Raw genomic sequence first — 19,355 nt, 5'->3', positions numbered from 1 at the left:
AATCTATTGCAATGATCACATTTTTTCTCCATTAACCTCTTGAGGGAGCTAGTTTTATTTATTGCATTTTCAAAATTAATCCACCATTTCACATTTTGATATTAACTCACATTACTCAGAATTTACAGTATTTTTAAATATCACAGAATTTAATTTACCTTATCTGGTTTTGGTTTCAAGACTATAGCAGCCATTTCATTTAATTGTACATGTAGGGTATTCTAATTTATGGAAAACTATTACATCTTCCTTGATTCTTTTTTTAGAAAGTACTTCTAGGGATTTATATGGTAGAGTCCATGGAGAATTGTTTTAATTCTTCATTCATATATATAGGATTGGTCATATTGGTCATATTTTTCTGCTCAGATTTCAATAAGAAACTTGTGGAAGAACCTGAAGGGTGGGATCTTTAAAGAGAGCCTGAGACAGAGCAAGACAAGCTAAGAAAGAGGGCAGTGCCACAGCAGAGCTGCTATTGATGCCCCCTCACCTAGAGTCCAGAAGAGACATCCAGCTGTAGTCACTGAGGTGTAGGAAAACAGTGGAGCACCCATCAGAGAAAGCAGTGCCCAGGAACAAGGAGGCACTGATAGTGGCAAGGGGAAAAGACAGCTGCCATGAGGCTGTTCACATGAGAGTCTCAGGCTGCACAGACACCTACACCGGCTGAGGGATCCCGGTTTTCTTAAAGGGCGTGGCCCAGCCAGGCCACCAACAATCAGTTAACAAACAGTAGTAATACGACACTTTCCAAAGACCTTACTTGAGTAACACAGTGATCCTCACAAATTTCCACAGGATGGTCGCACAGTTCCTGCTGCTTTAGGACACAGAGTCTGCCTGAGGTCACAGGGGGTAGGTGCAGACTCTGAAGATGCACTTCGGTCAGAGACTCTGCTGAACTCTGCCTACTGAGGGCCTCTGTCCTGTCTGCTGACCACAGGTCAGAGGTGCAGGCTGCACTGGGGAGTAAGAATGTCACCCTCTCAATGTTGGGAAAACTTCCTGCCAGAACTCAGAATGGCCCTTTCTAAGCAGAAGGCAAGCTCAGACTAAAGAGGGAGGCCGACCACATCAGGCTGGCAGATTGCCAAAGATTTACTCAGGGAAAGCCCACATCCTGGGCCATCTTGGGTGGTGGCAAGATGAGATAGATAACCGCTTTTGCAACACATACCTGACAACAAAAACTCAACAACTGTAAAAGAACCAGAAAATCCCCAAATATTTACAAATTAGCAATTCACCTTTAAATAACTCATGGGTTAAAGAAGAAGTCTCAATAGAGAATTAAAAATACCATTAACTAAATTGCTCACCATCATTGGCCATCAGAGAAATACAAATCAAAACCACAATGAGATACATCTCACACCAGTTAGAATGGCAATCATTAAAAAATCAGGAAACAACAGGTGCTGGAGAGGATGTGGAGAAATAGGAACACTTTTACACTGTTGGTGGGACTGTAAACTAGTTCAACCATTGTGGAAGACAGTGTGGCGATTCCTCAAGGATCTAGAACTAGAAATACCATTTGACCCAGCCATCCCATTACTGGGTATATACCCAAAGGATTATAAGTCATGGTAGTATAAAGACACATGCACACGTATGTTTATTGCGGCACTATTCACAATAGCAAAGACTTGGAATAACCCAAATGTCCATCAGTGACAGACTGGATTAAGAAAATATGGCACATATACACCATGGAATACTATGCAGCCATAAAAAAGGATGAGTTCATGTCCTTTGTAGGGACATGGATGCAGCTGGAAACCATCATTCTCAGCAAACTACTGCGAGAACAGAAAACTAAATACTGCATGTTCTCACTCATAGGTGGGAATTGAATAATGAGATCACTTGGACACAGGAAGGGGAACATCATATACTGGGTCCTATTGTGGGGAGGGGGTAGGGGGGAGGGATAGCATTAGGAGATATACCTAATGTAAATGACGAGTTAATGGGTGCAGCACACCAACATGGCACATGCATACATATGTAACAAACCTGCATGTTGTGCACATGTACCCTAGAATTTAAAGTATAATTAAAAAAAAAAAGAAAAAAAAACCTTTAACTACATTAAATGAAAATGTGACTTGACAAGATTTCTGGATGTAGCAAAAGCAGTCCTTAGAGGAAAATTATAGCATTGGATGCAATACATTAAAAATCACAAGATCTAAAATCAGTAATATCATGTTTCAATTAGGAAACTGTAGAAAATAAAGGAAAGCAATGTTAAGCAAGTAGAAGAAGTAAGAGACAACATCACAGAAGTCAATAAAATTAAAACACTGAAATCATCAGAAAATCAATAAAAACAAAAGCTGGTTCTTTGAGATGCTCATTACAATGAATGAACTTCTATGCAGGCTAACCAAGAAAAAGAAGACAACACAAATGACCAACTTCAGAAATAAAAGAGGAGCCATCTCCACTGAACTGTTGGGCATTCAAAGGATAATCAAGGAATATTATAAACAATTCTATAACCGCAGTTTGGTAAGTTTGGTAACCTCAGTGCAACGTATCAAGTCCTTGAAAGACAATCTTTCCAAGGTCACACTAGAATCTTAGATAATTTGAATAAACTTATGTCTATTAAATAGGTTGAATTCATATTAAGAGCATTCTGAAAAAGAAAGCACCAGACCCAGATGGTTTCTCATGAAATCTACCAAATTCTTCAACAGGTGAATACAAAGACAAAAATCCATTTAATGCAATATTATTTGGTGATTTATTGTGCCATTTTTTGCTATTAAGGCATAAAAAAGACAGGAAGGAAGCTTAAGTATACATCAATTTAGTGAACTAAATTCATATGAAAAAACTACATAATATATGATTCCAACTATATGACATTCTGGAAAAGGCAAAACTGAAGTGACAGTAAAAATATTAATAGTTGCCAAGGTGTAGGCAGAGAAAGGACAGAGATTAATGAGAAGAGGGGATTTTTAGAGAGGTGAAGATATTCTTTATGAGACCGTAAGGATGAACATAATGTTATAAATATTTCAAACTTCATATATATGTATAACAGAAAGAAAGAATATTATGCAAATGATAGACTTCAGATAATAATGTGTCAATATTTTCTCATTATTAGCAAATGTATTACAGTAATGTAAGATGTTAATAACAGGTGAAATTAGGAAGTGAGGGTGAGGAGACAGAATAATATGGGAACTTCATGTATTATATGCTCAATTTTTTTTTTTTTTGAGATGGAGTTTCACTCTTGTTGCCCAGTCTGGAGTGTAATGGCGTGATCTTAGCTGGTTGCAACCTCCACCTCCCAGGTTCAAGCTATTCTCCTGCCTCAGCCTCCTGAGTAGCTGGGATTACAGGCACCCGCCACCACACCCAGCTAAATTTTTTTGTATTTTTAGTAGAGACAGGGTTTCACCATGTCAGCCAGGCTGGTCTCCTACTCCCAGCCTCAGATGATCTGCCCGCCTTGGCCTCCTAAAGTGCTGGGATTATAAGTGTGAACCACCATGCCCGGCCATATGCTCAGTTTTTATGTCAATTTAAAACTCTCTAAAGAAATATATCAATTGAAAAATAATAATATAGCACCACTCTTTCAGGGAGACCTATGCTAATGTTTAACAACCAGGTAAGTTCTAGACATTAGCTTGAAACATTGTCTGTCATGAAATGAACCAAATTTGACTTTTAAGTGGATACTTACTTTTGTGGTTGTAGTAATACTTACTGACTAGGCGAATTAGAACTCTGACACATTAAAAAACATGGCTTAATCTCTTCATAGTTTCCTCTTATATATGGGACTCTGAATACTCCCCACAATTGCGATTCTTAAATCAACTTAATTAATGAACTTCCACAATACCTTCTTGTGGCTACGTCTTCTTCTTTACCCAGAAGCCATGATGCCTCCGACGCTGGATGGTGTACATGGCGTATCTTCTTAAAACCTCTGTGAGAGAAGATGCTGGTTAATGCATTTATAATAGAGAGGGCTGTTGACATCTTGCTGACAGAAGACCAGAGCGAAAATAGTTATAATCTGTTTTAAGCTTAAACTTATGATCCTGTTCTTTACAGGCTTCCAAGCAGAGCCTGCTGAATCAAAGTGATTCAGTGAGCACTCAACAGCTCTATCAGACAGTCCGTGGGCAGTGCCTTCAGGGAGAAGAGAACACAGCAGGATGACTGCGAGTGCGGGGCTGGTGCAGAGTGGGGGCCCGGATTCAAATTCCACTAAGCCATGTGGACCTGGCAAGCTCATGTCGTCCCTCTGCCCTCAGTCCTCTGCACTGTCATAATGAAATTTTAGCAATACTTTTTAGACCCTACTTCTTAGTATCACAGTATAGGGTTAAAAAAAATCACTAAATATAGGGAAACCTTAAGAGAGGACTAGTACTTCAGTAGTGTTCTCTAAGTGTTTACTACACGCCAGGAGGAATAAGCTGGATACTTAGTAGTGGCTGAATATGGAGAGGGTGCTTGGATGGCTCCGGGGCAGTGGCGCATGGTTTCCTGTTCGGCTTTTCCGTGGGCATGATGCCTTATGGCTTGTGGAGAACATCAGCCCTGCAGGGAGGGCAGAGGAGGGGCTGTGGCTGAGATGTTACACTTGAGGATGCTGACATTCAGAGATGATAAGTGACGAGCAGAATCCCAACCCCAATGAGTGAAGGATCTGAGATGGGAAATGTATTTGGTTCCCTAGAGATGGAGATTCCTGAACAACTGACACCTCTACATCACGCCCTGTGCCAGAGACCCAAGAGACCCCTCACTGTCTTTCTCCAGTCCTCCTAGCCCGAGGTGTGTGGGTGGACAAAGGTGATGCTCTGGAGGAGATGCCTGAGATAAGGACAGGTCCTTAATGATAAAGATTCTCCTTCCTCTTTCAGATCCTTGACCTCCCCAATATGACAGTTTATTTTAAAGGCTGTCATCTTTGTGGCCTTCCTCCCCTCTCCCTTCACCCTGTCAGCTGCCTCTCAGTGACTGTCTCCTCCAGTGACTACACTGAGGGACCAGGGTCTGCTTGCCTCCTAAGGCTGCTCAGACCTTCTGACATTGCAAAATGATTGTCAGAAGATGGGTCTACAAAGAGTAACTTCCCTTCCACGGATCAAACCTGAATATGCAAGCTACTGTGAATTAACTGGAAAAGTGGCCATGTGGGCTGGTGCTTTGGTGGTTTAATGAATTAAGTCTGCAACCCCCACTGCCTCCTTGACTATTGATCAGAGCCGCCTGCAATAAGGTCTGGCTAAGAATGGGCAGTGACTGCACCAGCTCTAGGTGTGCCTTCTCTGCTCATTCTTTCCACATCCAAATTCAGTTTCTAATTTACACACTCCACATCCATCCCTAGACCTTGCTGTGGCAGGGGACAGAGTCCTGTCTCTTCTTACAGAGACCTCTCCACAGCCACAGCACCCTCTCTGATGTTCACCCCAAGCTCTGTTTTCCTCTGTCACCAAATGTCCCTTCCATTAACCCAGTGGCCCTGTCTCTTCTCCCAACCCTTTAACAGCGATCTTAGAAAGCCACTGATTCTCTCCCCATGAACCCTAGTGAAATCCCCCCAAAAAATCCCATTTTTTTTCCTTTCTGAGAAAAAGTCTGATGCTAGTTTGCTAATGCTTGTTTTCAGGGTTTGACTTCTACCTTCAGAGAAGTGTTTCTGTCCTTCCCCTTTTCTGTATGTCTGTTATTGCAGGTGTGCAATCAAGATTCTCTAGAAATAATCAGGCAGTAAGGCTGCATTTACTCTGTGTATTCTCTGGAAGTGTGTTTGCAAGATTGGTGCTATGTTTATTTTACTGTTTGGTAGAAATAATATGAAGCCATGTAGTCCTGATATTTGCCTTGTGAGTTTTAAAGATTCTTATATTTTAGTTGTCTTTGTCAAAACTCTAGATATATTTTAATGTACATCTTGATGTTTTCTTCTAGATACTATAAATATATGTATTACCCACATTATTTATTTCTCTGTGTTCTTCTGTGACCCCCTGCTTGCTCTCAGAGACTACCATGTCCCTGGCTTTAAGACTAACTCCATATCACAGAGAGACAACTTAGATCGTTCTTCCCAGAAGTCCAGTAGTCTTCAGAGGACCCCTCCCCATTCTTACACAACTAGTTTATCCAGGTCTCAGGCAAAAGCCTCCAGTATTTTGTAAAATTTGAGCGATCACAACTTTACAAGCTTTTATGTTATTACAAAGCTTTGTCCTCTTTTAGTGAGGATTTTAGCAACAGGGACCGAGTTAATTAAAAAGAGAAGGAACTACTGGAAGAAAGCGTGGAAAGAATGCACAAGGTAAAACTCAACCTAAAATGACCAGTCTCACTCAATAACCTCACCATTGTCTTATGGGTTCAGTGGACCTGTGCAATCCTTTGCTCTGTTACCTCCATCACCTTCCTGTTTAATTGTCCTCCACCACATACATAATAGGAACATGGCACAGAGGAGCTAATCATCTCTTTTATCCTCCCCTTCAGGCTCACAAGTAAGTTTATAGTAAAAGCCTTTTCAAATGACTGCTTTAACTGCTGCTATGGCCTGTCCCATGTATCATCAGTTGAATGGAATCTCTCATGTGACTTTAAGCAACCCTTTATTGAGAGACAAGATTCAATACTAGGGACAGTATTCTAATGTAGTACATCATTGATTTTATGTTATGAAGATCATCAGTTATTGAAAATGTGTAAATAATGAAGCCCAGCCTTACTCTTCAATGCTGTGTGTGTAAATCCACTGAGCGTGCTGACCCCTATGCTAACACAGGGAGGGTCCATCCAGAAGGGAGGCTCAACTCCAGCACTGAGGCTCTCCCCGCCAGCTTCACAAGAGAGTTGCCACAAGGATGACGGATACCTGGATAACAACCAAGTGGTAATTTGAGTACTTAATAGTCATGATCCCTAAATTATGTAGCTCAGAGGGCTTGTGGTGATAACTCTGTCCAAAACTCTAAAGCATTTCCCCAATTCTTATTGGACTTGAGCCATGTCTTGAGGAGAGACCCAGCTGTGACACACAGGTACCATATTGTCCTACTTAGTGCCTCCCTTAGTGTTTCAGAACCTGTGACTTGATCAGAAACATGGGCTTTCTATGTCGTTTCCCACTAAGGACCATGTGAAACTTGCAGGGAGATGCCTACATAGCTACCTGGATTCTGAGATCACTGAGGCTCTCTTATGTGAGGGATGGCGTTTGGAATCTCTGCAGGCTTCGGTAATTCCAGGCATAGAGGGTGCTGGAACTCCCTTGCATGGTGAATGGTGATCCCTTCACTGGCTGATAAATAGAGGTTGTAGTTCAGGCCTTCAACGTTAGCACCGTATGAGTAAACATCTTGGCTCCTCACTTCGTAGCAAGTGAGCCAGGGCACATTTATTTATGTGGCTTAGTTTCTCCATCTGGTATGTGGATTCAATAAACAAGCTCACAGCATATGGGCATGATGAGGTTTGAACTAATGTAAGTAAAGTGTGTGGTCTGATTTGTTAAATAAAGAAAAATGGCACTGAGAGTTGTGCTGGGTAAGCACATTTTTTTCCTAGGGAAACACACATAGACACACATTCACAAGCAAATCATGCAGACTTGCACATAGATCACCCCAGCCCACACTAATACACACACTCCCACACAACCTAATGTGAACGCCACCTAATATGAACATGTTCCCAGGAACTATACATAGATAAAAAGAGTTTGTCACCTGGAAAACCAGTTTCTTTTACTATACCCCACACTCTCATTCCCTCCAAGTGTCTTGGATCATGGAGGCTCTCCAGACAAAAGCCAGCAGTTAGGCTCCACATTTCCTACAGAATCTTTTTCTCACAGCCAGTGAGTGATTCCAGAATACGTACCATTGAATGTGCTCCCTGAAGTCACCTGTAATTAGAGAAGGAAAACACTCTGAGAATCAGGCTATGCTATGGACGGCTCACACAGGTCTTTTGTTCACTTGGAAACTCTGGGTAACCAAGATGGGAAAGAATGTTCAAGTCAAAAGCCCCAACTCTAGAGTAGAGTTCCCTTAGGAAAGCACAGGAGTTTTCTTGAAGAATGTCTCTGTCTAGATAATTTCGGGGTAGCAATTGCAGAATTCTTATCTAAAGTGGAAAGCTTGGTCCTGAAGAAAACATCCCTTAACATGCAGTGTACTATCTGCCACTGCCAATGTTGTACATCCTCTGGAATCAGGTGTCAGTTGGTAAGATACACCTCCTCCATTCCCAAGGAAACATTAGCTAACATCTCTAATGTACTGGATAATTTTCCCATAGCTGATATCAACTGAAAAATAAGGGAACCAAGAAAATAACATTTACATCTTAGGCAAAAACAGGCTACTTTACTGTGATAGTAGAGTAGGGCTCCCTTTTCGCACACTTTTTGGAAGGCTTCTTCGAATCACCTAGGGGATGTGGAAGGACACAGCATGGCTGTCAGTTTATGGTGGTGCTACTCATGAATGACTCAGGGACTAGAACTTAGGGATGTGCCTGGTTAACAAGCATGGAATGAGCTTCTTCTGGACCATCCTCTTTATGGACCAAGGAAGGCAAAGAAAGAGCAGAAATGAAATGAGAGTAGAGCCCTTGGCTTTCCAGGTAGTGGCAAATGAAAACAACAAGAAATAATCAAACTCCAAATGAACAAATACTAAAATACATGCTCGGATTCAACCACAGCATCCTGTCACTTCTTCAGACCCTTTAAAAGCCCAGCAGGATAGCCACTACCTTCCTGACTTCTACCAAGTCCCTTTCAACCTCCACAGACCCACATACACTGCTACTGCATTTATCATGGAGGGTACAGGGTTCTGCCCTTGTTTATGCGTGATTTTTTTTTTTTTTTTTTTTTTGAGATGGAGTCTCGCTCTGTCACCCAGGCTGGAGTGCAGTGGCCGGATCTCAGCTCACTACAAGCTCCGCCTCCCGGGTTTATGCCATTCTCCTGCCTCAGCCTCCCGAGTAGTTGGGACTACAGGTGCCTGCCACCTTGCCTGGCTAGTTTTTTGTATTTTTTAGTAGAGATGGGGTTTCACCGTGTTAGTCAGGATGGTCTCGATCTCCTGACCTTGTGATCCGCCTGTCTCGGCCTCCCAAGGTGCTGGGATTACATATGCGTGAATTTTTTTTTTTTTTTCTTTTTTTGAGACGGAGTCTCGCTCTGCTGCCCAGGCTGGAGTGCAGTGGCCGGATCTCAGCTCACTGCAAGCTCCGCCTCCCGGGTTGACGCCATTCTCCTGCCTCAGCCTCCCGAGTAGCTGGGACTACAGGCGCCCGCCACGTCGCCCGGCTAGTTTTTTTTTTGTATTTTTTTTAGTAGAGACGGGGTTTCACCATGTTAGCCAGGATGGTCTCGATCTCCTGACCTCGTGATCCACCCGTCTCGGCCTCCCAAAGTGCTGGGATGACAGGCTTGAGCCACCGCGCCCGGCCTACGTGAATTTTTTAAAGACTAAATTTAATACCATGCACCAGCATTAATTATATTTATTTCTTGTCTTGGTTATGAAAATAATCAGCCAGGCATAGTGGCTCACACCTGTAATCCCAGGAGTTTGGGAGGTCGAGGAGGGTGGGTCATTTGAGGTCAGGAATGCGAGATCAGCCTGACCAACATGGTGAAACCCCATGTCTACTAAAAAAAAAAAAAGAGAAAACACAAAAAATTAGCCAGGCAAGGTGGCATGTGCTTATAGTCCCAGTTACTCGGGAGGCTGAGGCAGAAGAATCCCTTGAACCTGGAGGCAGAGGTTGCAGTGAGCTGAGATCGCACCACTGCACTCCAGCCTGGATGACAGAGACTTCATCTCAAAAAACAAAACAAAACAAAACAAAAAACAAAAAACGGGTTGGGCCGGGCCAGGCGCGGTGGCTCATGCCTGTAATCCCAGCTCTTTGGGAGGCCAAGGTGGACGAATCATGAGGTCAGAAGATTGAGACCATCCTGGCTAACAGAGTGAAACCCCATCTCTACTAAAAACACAAAAACTTAGCTGGGCGTGGTAGCACATGCATGTAATCCCAGCCACTCTGGAGGCTGAAGCAGGAGAATTGCTCGAACATAGGAGGCGGAGGTTGCAGTGAGTTGAGATCATGCCACTGCACTCCAGCCTGGGCAACAGCGCAAGACTCTGTCTCAAAAAAAAAAAAACCTCCCCTAAAAAAATCGATTATTAAAGATTAGAAAATACTGAAATACTTATATTTTAAAATAATCACTATAACCTTGCATTTTCCATTTAGTCTTCCTTTGCCTTGTGTTAGCAGTCATCATGTGAGGGGCTGCCTATGTTCAGCCCAGGCAACCCACAGCGAGAGAGGGCATTAGTGGGCAGATGGCCCTGGTGAGCGCTGAGGCTCTTCAAACCAGCTGCCAAGGGAGTTGCAACCAGGGTGATACAGGAGGCTAATTATTTAGCGGTATTTTGTGTTCTTACTTGTCCCCAGGTTGTGTAGTTCACAGACTTTTTTTTTTTTTTAACATTTCTGTAGGGGTCATTTGAAGTTCATAATGTCATCAAATATCAATCAAGGGTCTTCCCATTATTTACCGGCTTTGGGATATGTGCTGAGGAGTGGCCGAGCACTGAAAGAATGTGACCGGTTGTCCCAAGTGTTGTCCTCCAACTCAAAATCCGCAACCAGTTCAAAAGCATTTGGGCTTTTATGTGCCTTTCACATAAAGACTATGACACAGCTAAGCTATTCATGTACTAATACCTGCCCTGAGCTATGTGACCACGGACACCACCCTATAATGTGGTTAGCGTGTAGGAACTCTGCAGGCTCAGATCATTCCACACATACACGCAGATGTTGGAACTCCCTTGCACAGTGACTCACGATCCCATGGCTGAGTGCTGAGGGCAGGTCGGTAGTTCAGAGCCTCAGCATTGGGGCCATATGCTTGGGTTCCCATCTTGGCTCTTTTGCTGAGGGGCTCATAAGCTTGGGCACATTTATCTCTGCCTTTTTCTGCCCAGCGAAAGGTGAAAGTAAATCAATCATGCCTTATGTCTGTGGTGATAGCTGAATGATTCGATGTAGGCAAAGTGTACAGTATAAGTGATCATGAGGCTTAATCATCAGTGAAATGGCTTGCTTTAGATTTCACAGCTTAATAAGGCTCAGAGGCTCATTCAAACCCAGGATTCTGAACTCCCAAACCATTGTTCTATGACATACACCTGTTTGACCAAAACTAACCACTTTATCACAATTCAGACCCAGTTTGGAAAGAAGCAGATAAAGTTGTCAAAAGTGCTGTGTCTGCCTCAGCGCACACTCAGTGCCTTCCACACAAAGGGCACCACTGTCTGCCACAATGGCCCAGTGGCCTGGCTGGCACAGACAGTGGCACTTAGGACTGAGGGCAAGAGATCCCTAATCCCACCACTGTGGTGAGAGGGCATCACAGACATTTCAGGGTGAAGGCACAATCCACATTGTGGGGTCCAGCTGCTGCCATGCAGACAGCTGTGCTTTTACATGTACAGGAAGGTCATTGAAGGCTCAGTGTTTTATTTCAAAAACTGAATCCCAAGCCCACACATTATTACTCTGTGCTTCTTAAAATAAGTATGACAAGGGAAATATGGTATCCCCAAATATAGCCAATAGTGAGAATTTCAAATTGAAGAAGGGCACAACTGATATGCTGAGAACAGACAGAGATTCCATTCTGTTTTTTTCTTTTTCAACTTTTATGTTAGATTCGGGGTGTACACGTGCAGGTTTTTTCCCTGGGTATATTGTGTGCTGCTAAGGATTGGGGTATTAATGATTCCAACACCCAGGTACTGAACCCAGTACTCAGTGGTTTTTCAGCCTTTTCCTTCCTCCCTCCCACTCCCAGCAGTCCCTAGTGTCTATTGTTACCACCTTCATGTCCATGGGTACTCAGAGTTTAGCTCCTACCTATAAGAATATGAGGCATTTGTTTTCTGTTACTACATTAGTTCACTTAGTGGCTTCCAGCTCTAGCCATTTTCCCTCAAAGAACATAATTTCATTCTATTGTGGCTGCACAGTATTCCATGGTCTATATGTACCACATTTTTATCCAGTCCTCTGTTGAGGGGCACCTAGGTTGATCCCATGACTTTGCTATTGTGAATAGTGTTGCAATAAACATACAAGTGCACGTGTCTTTTTGGTGGAATGACTTGTTTTCTTTTGGATACATGTTAAGTAATGGGATTGCTGGGTTGAATGTTAGTTCTGTTTTATGTTCTTTGAGAAATCTCCAAACTGCTTTCCACAGTGGCTGAACTAACTTACATTCCCACCAATGGTGTATAAGCATTCCCTTTTTGCCTTAAAGTTGCCAGTATCTGCTATTTTTTTTGACTTTCTTTTTTTCTTTTTTCTTTTTTGAGATGGAGTCTCGCTCTGTTGCCCAGGCTGGAGTGCTGTAGCATGATCTCGGCTCACTGCAAGCTCCACCTCCCAGGTTCATGCCATTCTCCTACCTCACCCTCCCGAGTAGCTGGGACTACAGGCGCCCACCACCACGCCCTGCTGATTTTTTGTATTTTTAGTAGAGATGGGGTTTCACCGTGTTAGCCAGGATGGTCTTGATCTCCTGACCTCATGACCCGCTCACCTCTGCCTCCCAAAGTGCTGGGATTACAGGTATGAGCCACTGCACCCAGTCTGACTTTTTAAAAATAGTCATTCTGACTGGTGTGAGATAATATCTCATTGTCATTTTGATTTGCATATCTCTCGTGATTAGTGATGATGAGCATTTTTCATATGTTTGTTGACTGCATGTATGTCTTCTTTTGAGAAGTGTCTATTTATGGCTTTTGCCCATTTTTAAATGGGGTTATTCATTTTTTGCTTGTGGAATTAAGTTCCTTATAGATTCTGGATATTAGCCCTTTGTTGTATGATGCTTTGTGAGTAAGTCCCCCCATTCTGTAGGTTGTCTGTTTATTCTGTTGGTTTCTTTTGCTGTGTGGCAGCTCTTTAGTTTAATTAGGTCCCACTTGTCAACTTTTGCTTTGTTGCAATTTCTTTTGAAGACTTAGCCATGAATTATTTCCGATAGCCCATATCCAGAATGGTACTTTTCAAGTTTTTCTTCTAGGATTATTGTAGTTTGAGATCTTAAATTTAAATCTTTAATCTAACCTGAGTTAATTTTTGTATACAGTGAAAAATATGTGTCCAGTTTTGTTGTTGTTGTTGTTGTTGTTGTTTTGAGAGGGATCTTGCCCTGTCACCAGGCTGGGTGTGGTGCACCATCTCGGCTCATGGCAACCCGCTGCCTCCCAGGTTCAAGCGATTCTCCTGCCTCAGCTTCCTGAGTAGCTGGGATTATAGGCACCTGCCACCATGCCCCGCTAATTTTTAGTAGAGACAGAATTTCATCATGTGGGCCAGGCTGGTCTCCATCTCCTGACCTCATGATCTGCCCATTTTGGCCTCCCAAAGTGCTGGAATTATAGGTGTGAGCCACCGTGCCCGGCCAACAAAGTGCATTATTAACATCTATAAAGCTCAGGGAAGAGAGCTTTCATCATATTTTTATTTAATTTAAAGTTTTTCCCAGAGTCTTTGGAATAGATTCCTCCCTCCATGAGCCAGAGAACTTGCAATGTTCACGGGAGTGTCTTTAAATGTAGCAGTAGCAGCTGTGGGTTGAGAACACAAGTCTTCCACTCTTCCTTTTAGAGCCAGCAATTCATGGTGCTCCGTGTTCTTATTCGGCATTGGGTAGGGGCATTTTGGTGCTGGGCATGGCATCAGTGCCCCAAGAAGGAGGAAGCCAGGAAGCCCCTTTCTTCCTTCCCTAAAACCTTTTTTTCTTTATGTAGATCCAAGTGTCTAGCCTATATCATTTTCTTCTCTCTGGATAACTTCTTTTAACATTTTGACAGATCTACTGACAGCAAATTTGTGTTTGTCTGAGACAGTTTTTATTTCTCTTCACTTTGGAAAGATAATTTTGCTGGATACAGAATTTTAGGTTGGTGGAGTTTTCTTGCTTGCTTGCATGGGTTCTGAAGAAAAGTTTGATGTGATTTTTATTCTTATGCTAACATGTGTTAGGCCCTACAAAAGCCCAAGGTGGTTAGACTCTGGTGAAACAGTTTCCCTGGGGCAGACTTTTGCTAAGGAGAACAGAACACCCCGGGCATATTTCAAAGTAGTTATTTTCCCCTTCCCTGTGGGGAGCAGGAGGGAATTTTTCTCTAATGTTCACAAGAGCGTCTGGCAGAGCTCTTGGAGGTTCATGAAAGCATAGGGCCCCCTAAGACTGGGCTCCCTTAAATCTTAATTCTCAAGTTTCTGTACACAGAGCCTCCAGCGATTTGTCATTTACATTTCAGTCTTCCCATTGTGGTTCTGGCCCCGTGGCCAGTCTCTGATCCTGTTATGCTGGGACTCACTGCCTCTCCAGTGGAGGGATAACGGTTTGCCCTGTTAGCCTCAAGTCTCTGGTGGATCTAAGAAAAGTTGTTAATGTTCAGCTTGTTCAAGGTGTTTTTTTGCTGTTGTTGTGAGGACAGGAGTGACAGCGTCCAAGCTGGAAAACAGAAGCCACATCTGAGTTTTGTTTCAAGATATTTTTCCAATTAGAAAGAACGATGCCACACACATTTCCATACATGTCTTTCCATGCAGCTGTGCATGTTTTTCTGTTATCCTAAGAGTGAAATACCTGAGTTCTAAATGTGCTACTTTCTAGAACTAGTATTCAATGGCCAAACACGGTATCCCCTCCAGCAGATGAGAGTTCTTGTTGCTCCAGATTCTCTCCAACACTTGGTGTTCTGTCTTTTACATTTCAGCTGTTTTGGAGGATGTGTTATCTTGTTGTGATGTTAATTTGCATTTACATGAATATTAAGAAAGATGAACACATTCAAGTATTTGCTTTTATAAATTACATGCTTATGTCTTTTACCCATTTTTCTTTCTCTTAGTGATTTTTAAGAGCTCTTTACATATTCTGAATGTGAGCCCTCTGTCAGTTCTGTGTGTTCATAGAACTGTTCCCACTCTGCAACTTGCCTTGTCACTTTCTTAGTGGTGTCTCTTAATAAACAGAAATTCTTAATTTGAATATAGTCTAATTTATCAATTTCTTCCCTTAAAACTATGGCTCTTTGTGAACTGCTTAAGAAATCTGTCCCCACTCACGGTCATAAAAATTGGCTGAGCACAGTGGCCCAGGAGAGCAGCTCAGAGGGGGGCCCTGTGTATCCCTAAAATAAATAACCCCCCTTAGTCATGCCTTGTCAGGACCCCATCCCACCCCTGTCTCACTGTAAGGGGGTTCATGACACCAGCAGGGGTTTCCAGCACCTGAGGTGGACTTGAGGGCTTGGGCCCCAAAGACATCCCCACCAGCAGCTGCGAGATCCCCTCTGAGCCGCTCTCCTCTTCTCCACTCTGATGGGCAGGTTCAGGTGCTGCTGTACTTCCTGTAGCTGGAGGCCATCCCTGCCCCGGACAGCAAGAGACAGAGCATCCTGTTCTCCACCGAAGTCTAAAGGCCCCAGTCCATCTCCAGGAGGCAGACAGAGGCCCTGGAAACCTCTGACTAATCGGGCCACCTGTAGAGTAGGAACTAAACCCTCCTGAGGTGTCCTTGGGCCACCCCCAAGTGTCGGGTCATCTGCCAAGAGACAGCGACCCAAAGCGGAAGGACAGGTGGCCTGGGCAGATCCCAGCCCGGTCTGGGAGCCCCAGGCTGGCCTCAGACTGTGGTTTTTCCACGCAGCCACCCAAGGGCTCCCCAAGCCAGTGCATCTTAGAGTCCAGGTCAGGCCCTGGGAGACAGGATGAAGGGAATGGTTTTTTTTTTAACTTATCAGAGTTTAAAAGATTTCTACTGGATCACTTGTCAAGATGTGCCCTCTTCGGGGAGAAGGTAATGTGACTGAATTCCCTCACTGTTGTATCTTGAATAAACACTGCTGCTTCATCCTGTGGGGCCATGGCCCTGTCCCTGTGTGGGTGGAGCCTCTTCCATTTCCCTGACTTAGAAACCACACTCTATTTATAACAGAATTGAGACGATAAGTCAACACAGGGTAGCATTTTGACTCCATTCCCGGTTTTCTTCTTTTTCTTTCCAGAAGGATTTTTGTGCAGAAATGGGTCTTTTGTTGCCATGTTTGTCCTCTTTGGAAGGCAGCTCCAGTAGGGGCACCAGACCCCCGGGGAGGGAGTCCCAGGCGACGCACTTTAGGGTTTGTCCTCCTGGGAGAGCAGCCTTATCTTCTGATCCTGACCACCCTCCTGGTACATGATCTCCTATTTGACTTCCACAGGCCTGGACTTCTCTGGCTTCTCTCTGCCCACACTCTCTCCCTGCCCCAAGTGTCCCCAGCACAGGTGGCTTCACTTCTCTTCTCTCAGCTCAGCAGACTCACTCAACTTTTTTTTTGGCTCTGTCCTCCAGGCTGGAGTACAGTGGCTCCATCATGGATCACTGCAGCCTCTAACTCCTGGGCTCAAGTGATCCTCCAGTGTCAGCCTCCCAGGTAGCTAGGACTACAGGTGTGTGCCACAATGCCTGGCTAATTTTTAGTTTTATTTTTTCTAGAGATGGGGTTTGCTACATTGCCCAGGCTGGTCTCAAACACCTGGGTTCGGTTATCCTGCCTCAGCCCCCGCAAAGTGCTGGGATTACAGGCATGAGCCACCACACTCAAACACTTGGGGTGGTTTTAAGCCCTCAGCGAGGTGCACCAACAGGACCCACAAGTGGCATGGGGCCTCCCTAACACTCCCATCCATGCAGACCTAGGCAAGTTCCTCTCTCTGAATCTCAGCTACCACCACATACCATGCAAGTAGGAAAATGGGAGGACTGGGGGTGTGGCAGGCAGAGGCCACCTCTCTCAGGTCAGGCTTGCATGGGCTGAAGCCTGTCTTCCCATACCTGGGACATGACCTCCAAGGACCAGCTTGGTCAGTCAGTCATGGTGATGGGCTGGCTGGGGTTGGCAGGGAGCTTGCTCTCCTTCTCTGAGGGCCAGAGCAGTGTGGGGCCAAAGACCATGGCGAGGTTGTGCAGGGACTTCTTATTGACTGCTTCCTTCTCTGACACCCTGTAGAGGACCGAAGCAGAGGTGCTGTTTCAATGCCACCACCAGGATAGAAGCAGAGGGGCTGGGCCATGTTGGAGTCCTCAGGGAGGAAGAGACCTTGACCTTGATCTCGACCCTGCAAACTGACTCCAGCCCTGGTACTTCTGGGTTTCAGTGGCCCAGGACAAGGGGCCAGCTCTGGGCTGGTGGGGAGGTCTCCTCTATGATCTGGGTGGGAGGAAAGAGAGGGGTACAAGTGCACTACTGGCCATGGCCAAAGCTCTGAACTCTTTGTTAAGGCCACAGTGCAGAGAAAAGAGGGTAGCAAAAAGGAGAGGCTGGGGCAGGGGTGGCAGTGGTGCTAGTCTCTAGAAGCAGTGAGGGACTGCAGACAGGGATTGGGGGGAAAGGTCCTCAGTGCTGGGGGTCTGCTGGGAGCAGAAGGGCACCCCACGGCCTGGGAATCTGGAGCCCTGGGCAGCCACAGGAGAGTTGGACTACCTTTCCAGGTGGTCCAGAAGGAAAAGGAAGGTGAGCAGGTTGGCCTCCGGCAGGGACAGCAGCAGGTTGAGCAGGCAGCTCTCCTTTGCAACCGGATCTGAAAGAGCTGCAGAAGGCGGTGCGTTACTCCTCAGGGTCACGAGCCGGAGACTTCTCCCAGGGTGGTCTATGGAGCACCCAGGGCTCATGTCACTAGAAAGGCCAGGCCCATCATCATCCTCACTCCCACAGCGCTGGCCCCCAGTGAAGACCCTGTGAGGGGCGCCTGTGTGGGGTGTGAGCCACCCGAACACCTTTTCTCTGCCTCACGGGGGTCAGCAGCACCCAGTAAACAGCAGCAGGAGGTACCACAAAAGCAGCTGCTCCTGGTCAGAGCTTCCCTCGCTGCTGCCTCCTCCCCAGGGGAGCCCAAGGCAGGGGAGGCTTGGTGTGGAATGAAACAGGGGACTGAGGGACACAAGGAGGGGAAAGGGCCCCAGCCCCACCAAATACGCAGAGACCCCTTTCGACGCCCTGGACACCACAGAGGCACCTTCTGGCTGGGAGAGCAGGTCCTCTGTGCATGGGACCAGGAGGCAGACTTGCCCTAAGGGTGATGTGGAGGCTACAGGTGCTGCACGCACCAGTGCCCACTTTAGACATCAGCCTCCAGGTTGACTAAGGGTCAGGGCAGGTTTGAACCCATGCTTGACTGGGCCAGGACCCATGGCTAGAGCACCTGGGTGCCCTTGTTTAGCCCTGATCTGACGGAAGGAGGACAGCAGACTTCAGGACCCCACAGCACAGCAGTGCTGACCATTTCACCCTCTTGGTCTCCCCGAGGAATAGGGATGGGGAGCCCTCTGGGGATGGGCAAGGCCTTCCAGGACAGGTTCAGTTCTGGTCCCCTGCTTTCCAAGGTTGGGTTAAAACACTGATCATGGCAGAGGGGGCATAGCTCGGGTTCCCACACCTCACTTTTCACAGCCTCCAAGGGCAGCAGTGCATGTGGAGGAGACGTTTCCCACAAGGACAAGGCCTCCAGTGCTCACCGATGCCCTCGGCGAAGTTGGGGTAGAACTCGTCAGTGAAGAGGGGCTCGGGCAGCTCACGGAAGTACAGCTTCAGCGTGCCTGCGATGGCGTTCACGTCCATCTCGCTCATCATCACTGACACGTCCTTGTTATCTGGAAAGACACGGAAATGCAGCGGCCTCCTTCAGGACCCCCAGTGGGTCTCCCACCATCCCTGCCTTGGCTAAACCACCATCCCTGCCACACTGACCACTATGCGGGTCCCTCCCAGGCTTTGAGCAGCTCATCTGACCCCTCTCAAGAGCTGTGTGTGGTTCTGTGTCGGCAGAGTTGATGGGGGTGCGTGGGCATTCCCATTCCTCTCCCCTGCTTGTTCCGATGTGATGATCAGGAGGAGGCCAGCATGGCAGGACACAGTGCCTGGGTGGGAATCAGGTGGCTCTGCCCTGGACATAGCAACCACTCTTGCACCAGTGTCTTCTGATAGCAGGAAAGCCGTTGGAGAATCTGATTGGTTTCAGTGTTTGAACCGGTGTCTTCCTTTGGACCAAATTGGCCACTGGTGCTTACGTCCTCACCACAGGCCAGGTCCATTCTGGGCCCCCAGAGGGAGCTAAAACTACCGCAGGGCCCACCCAGGGGTGCTGGGCATTCTAGTGATCCTGGTCAGGGTAGGTGGTGCGTGCCCCCAAAAAAGGTCTGCAGGCACAAACTCCTGTTGCTTTGAAGA

The 19,355-nt window shown here is 45.7% G+C and overlaps 1 protein-coding gene across 1 annotated transcript in view; it reads right to left on the bottom strand.

Annotated features, from left to right (window-relative positions):
- Positions 1 to 7,799: 7,799 nt before the first annotated feature.
- The window catches only part of LOC117096526 (breakpoint cluster region protein-like), a 16,494-nt gene continuing 4,938 nt past the window's right edge, over positions 7,800 to 19,355 (bottom strand). Inside the window, exons 5-8 of the mRNA XM_033233944.1 lie at positions 18,644 to 18,778; positions 17,613 to 17,778; positions 16,964 to 17,132; positions 7,800 to 7,933 (exon numbers count right to left, since the gene is read on the bottom strand). Coding sequence (XP_033089835.1) covers positions 16,994 to 17,132; positions 17,613 to 17,778; positions 18,644 to 18,778 — 440 coding nt within the window. The 3' untranslated portion in view covers positions 7,800 to 7,933; positions 16,964 to 16,993. The remainder of the gene's footprint in view (positions 7,934 to 16,963; positions 17,133 to 17,612; positions 17,779 to 18,643; positions 18,779 to 19,355) is intronic.

This window comes from Trachypithecus francoisi, unplaced genomic scaffold (genome assembly GCF_009764315.1).
Source record: "Trachypithecus francoisi isolate TF-2019V2 unplaced genomic scaffold, Tfra_2.0 Lachesis_group14, whole genome shotgun sequence".
NCBI classification, from domain to species: Eukaryota; Metazoa; Chordata; class Mammalia; order Primates; family Cercopithecidae; genus Trachypithecus; species Trachypithecus francoisi.
This window is presented reverse-complemented; position numbering and strand designations above follow the sequence as displayed.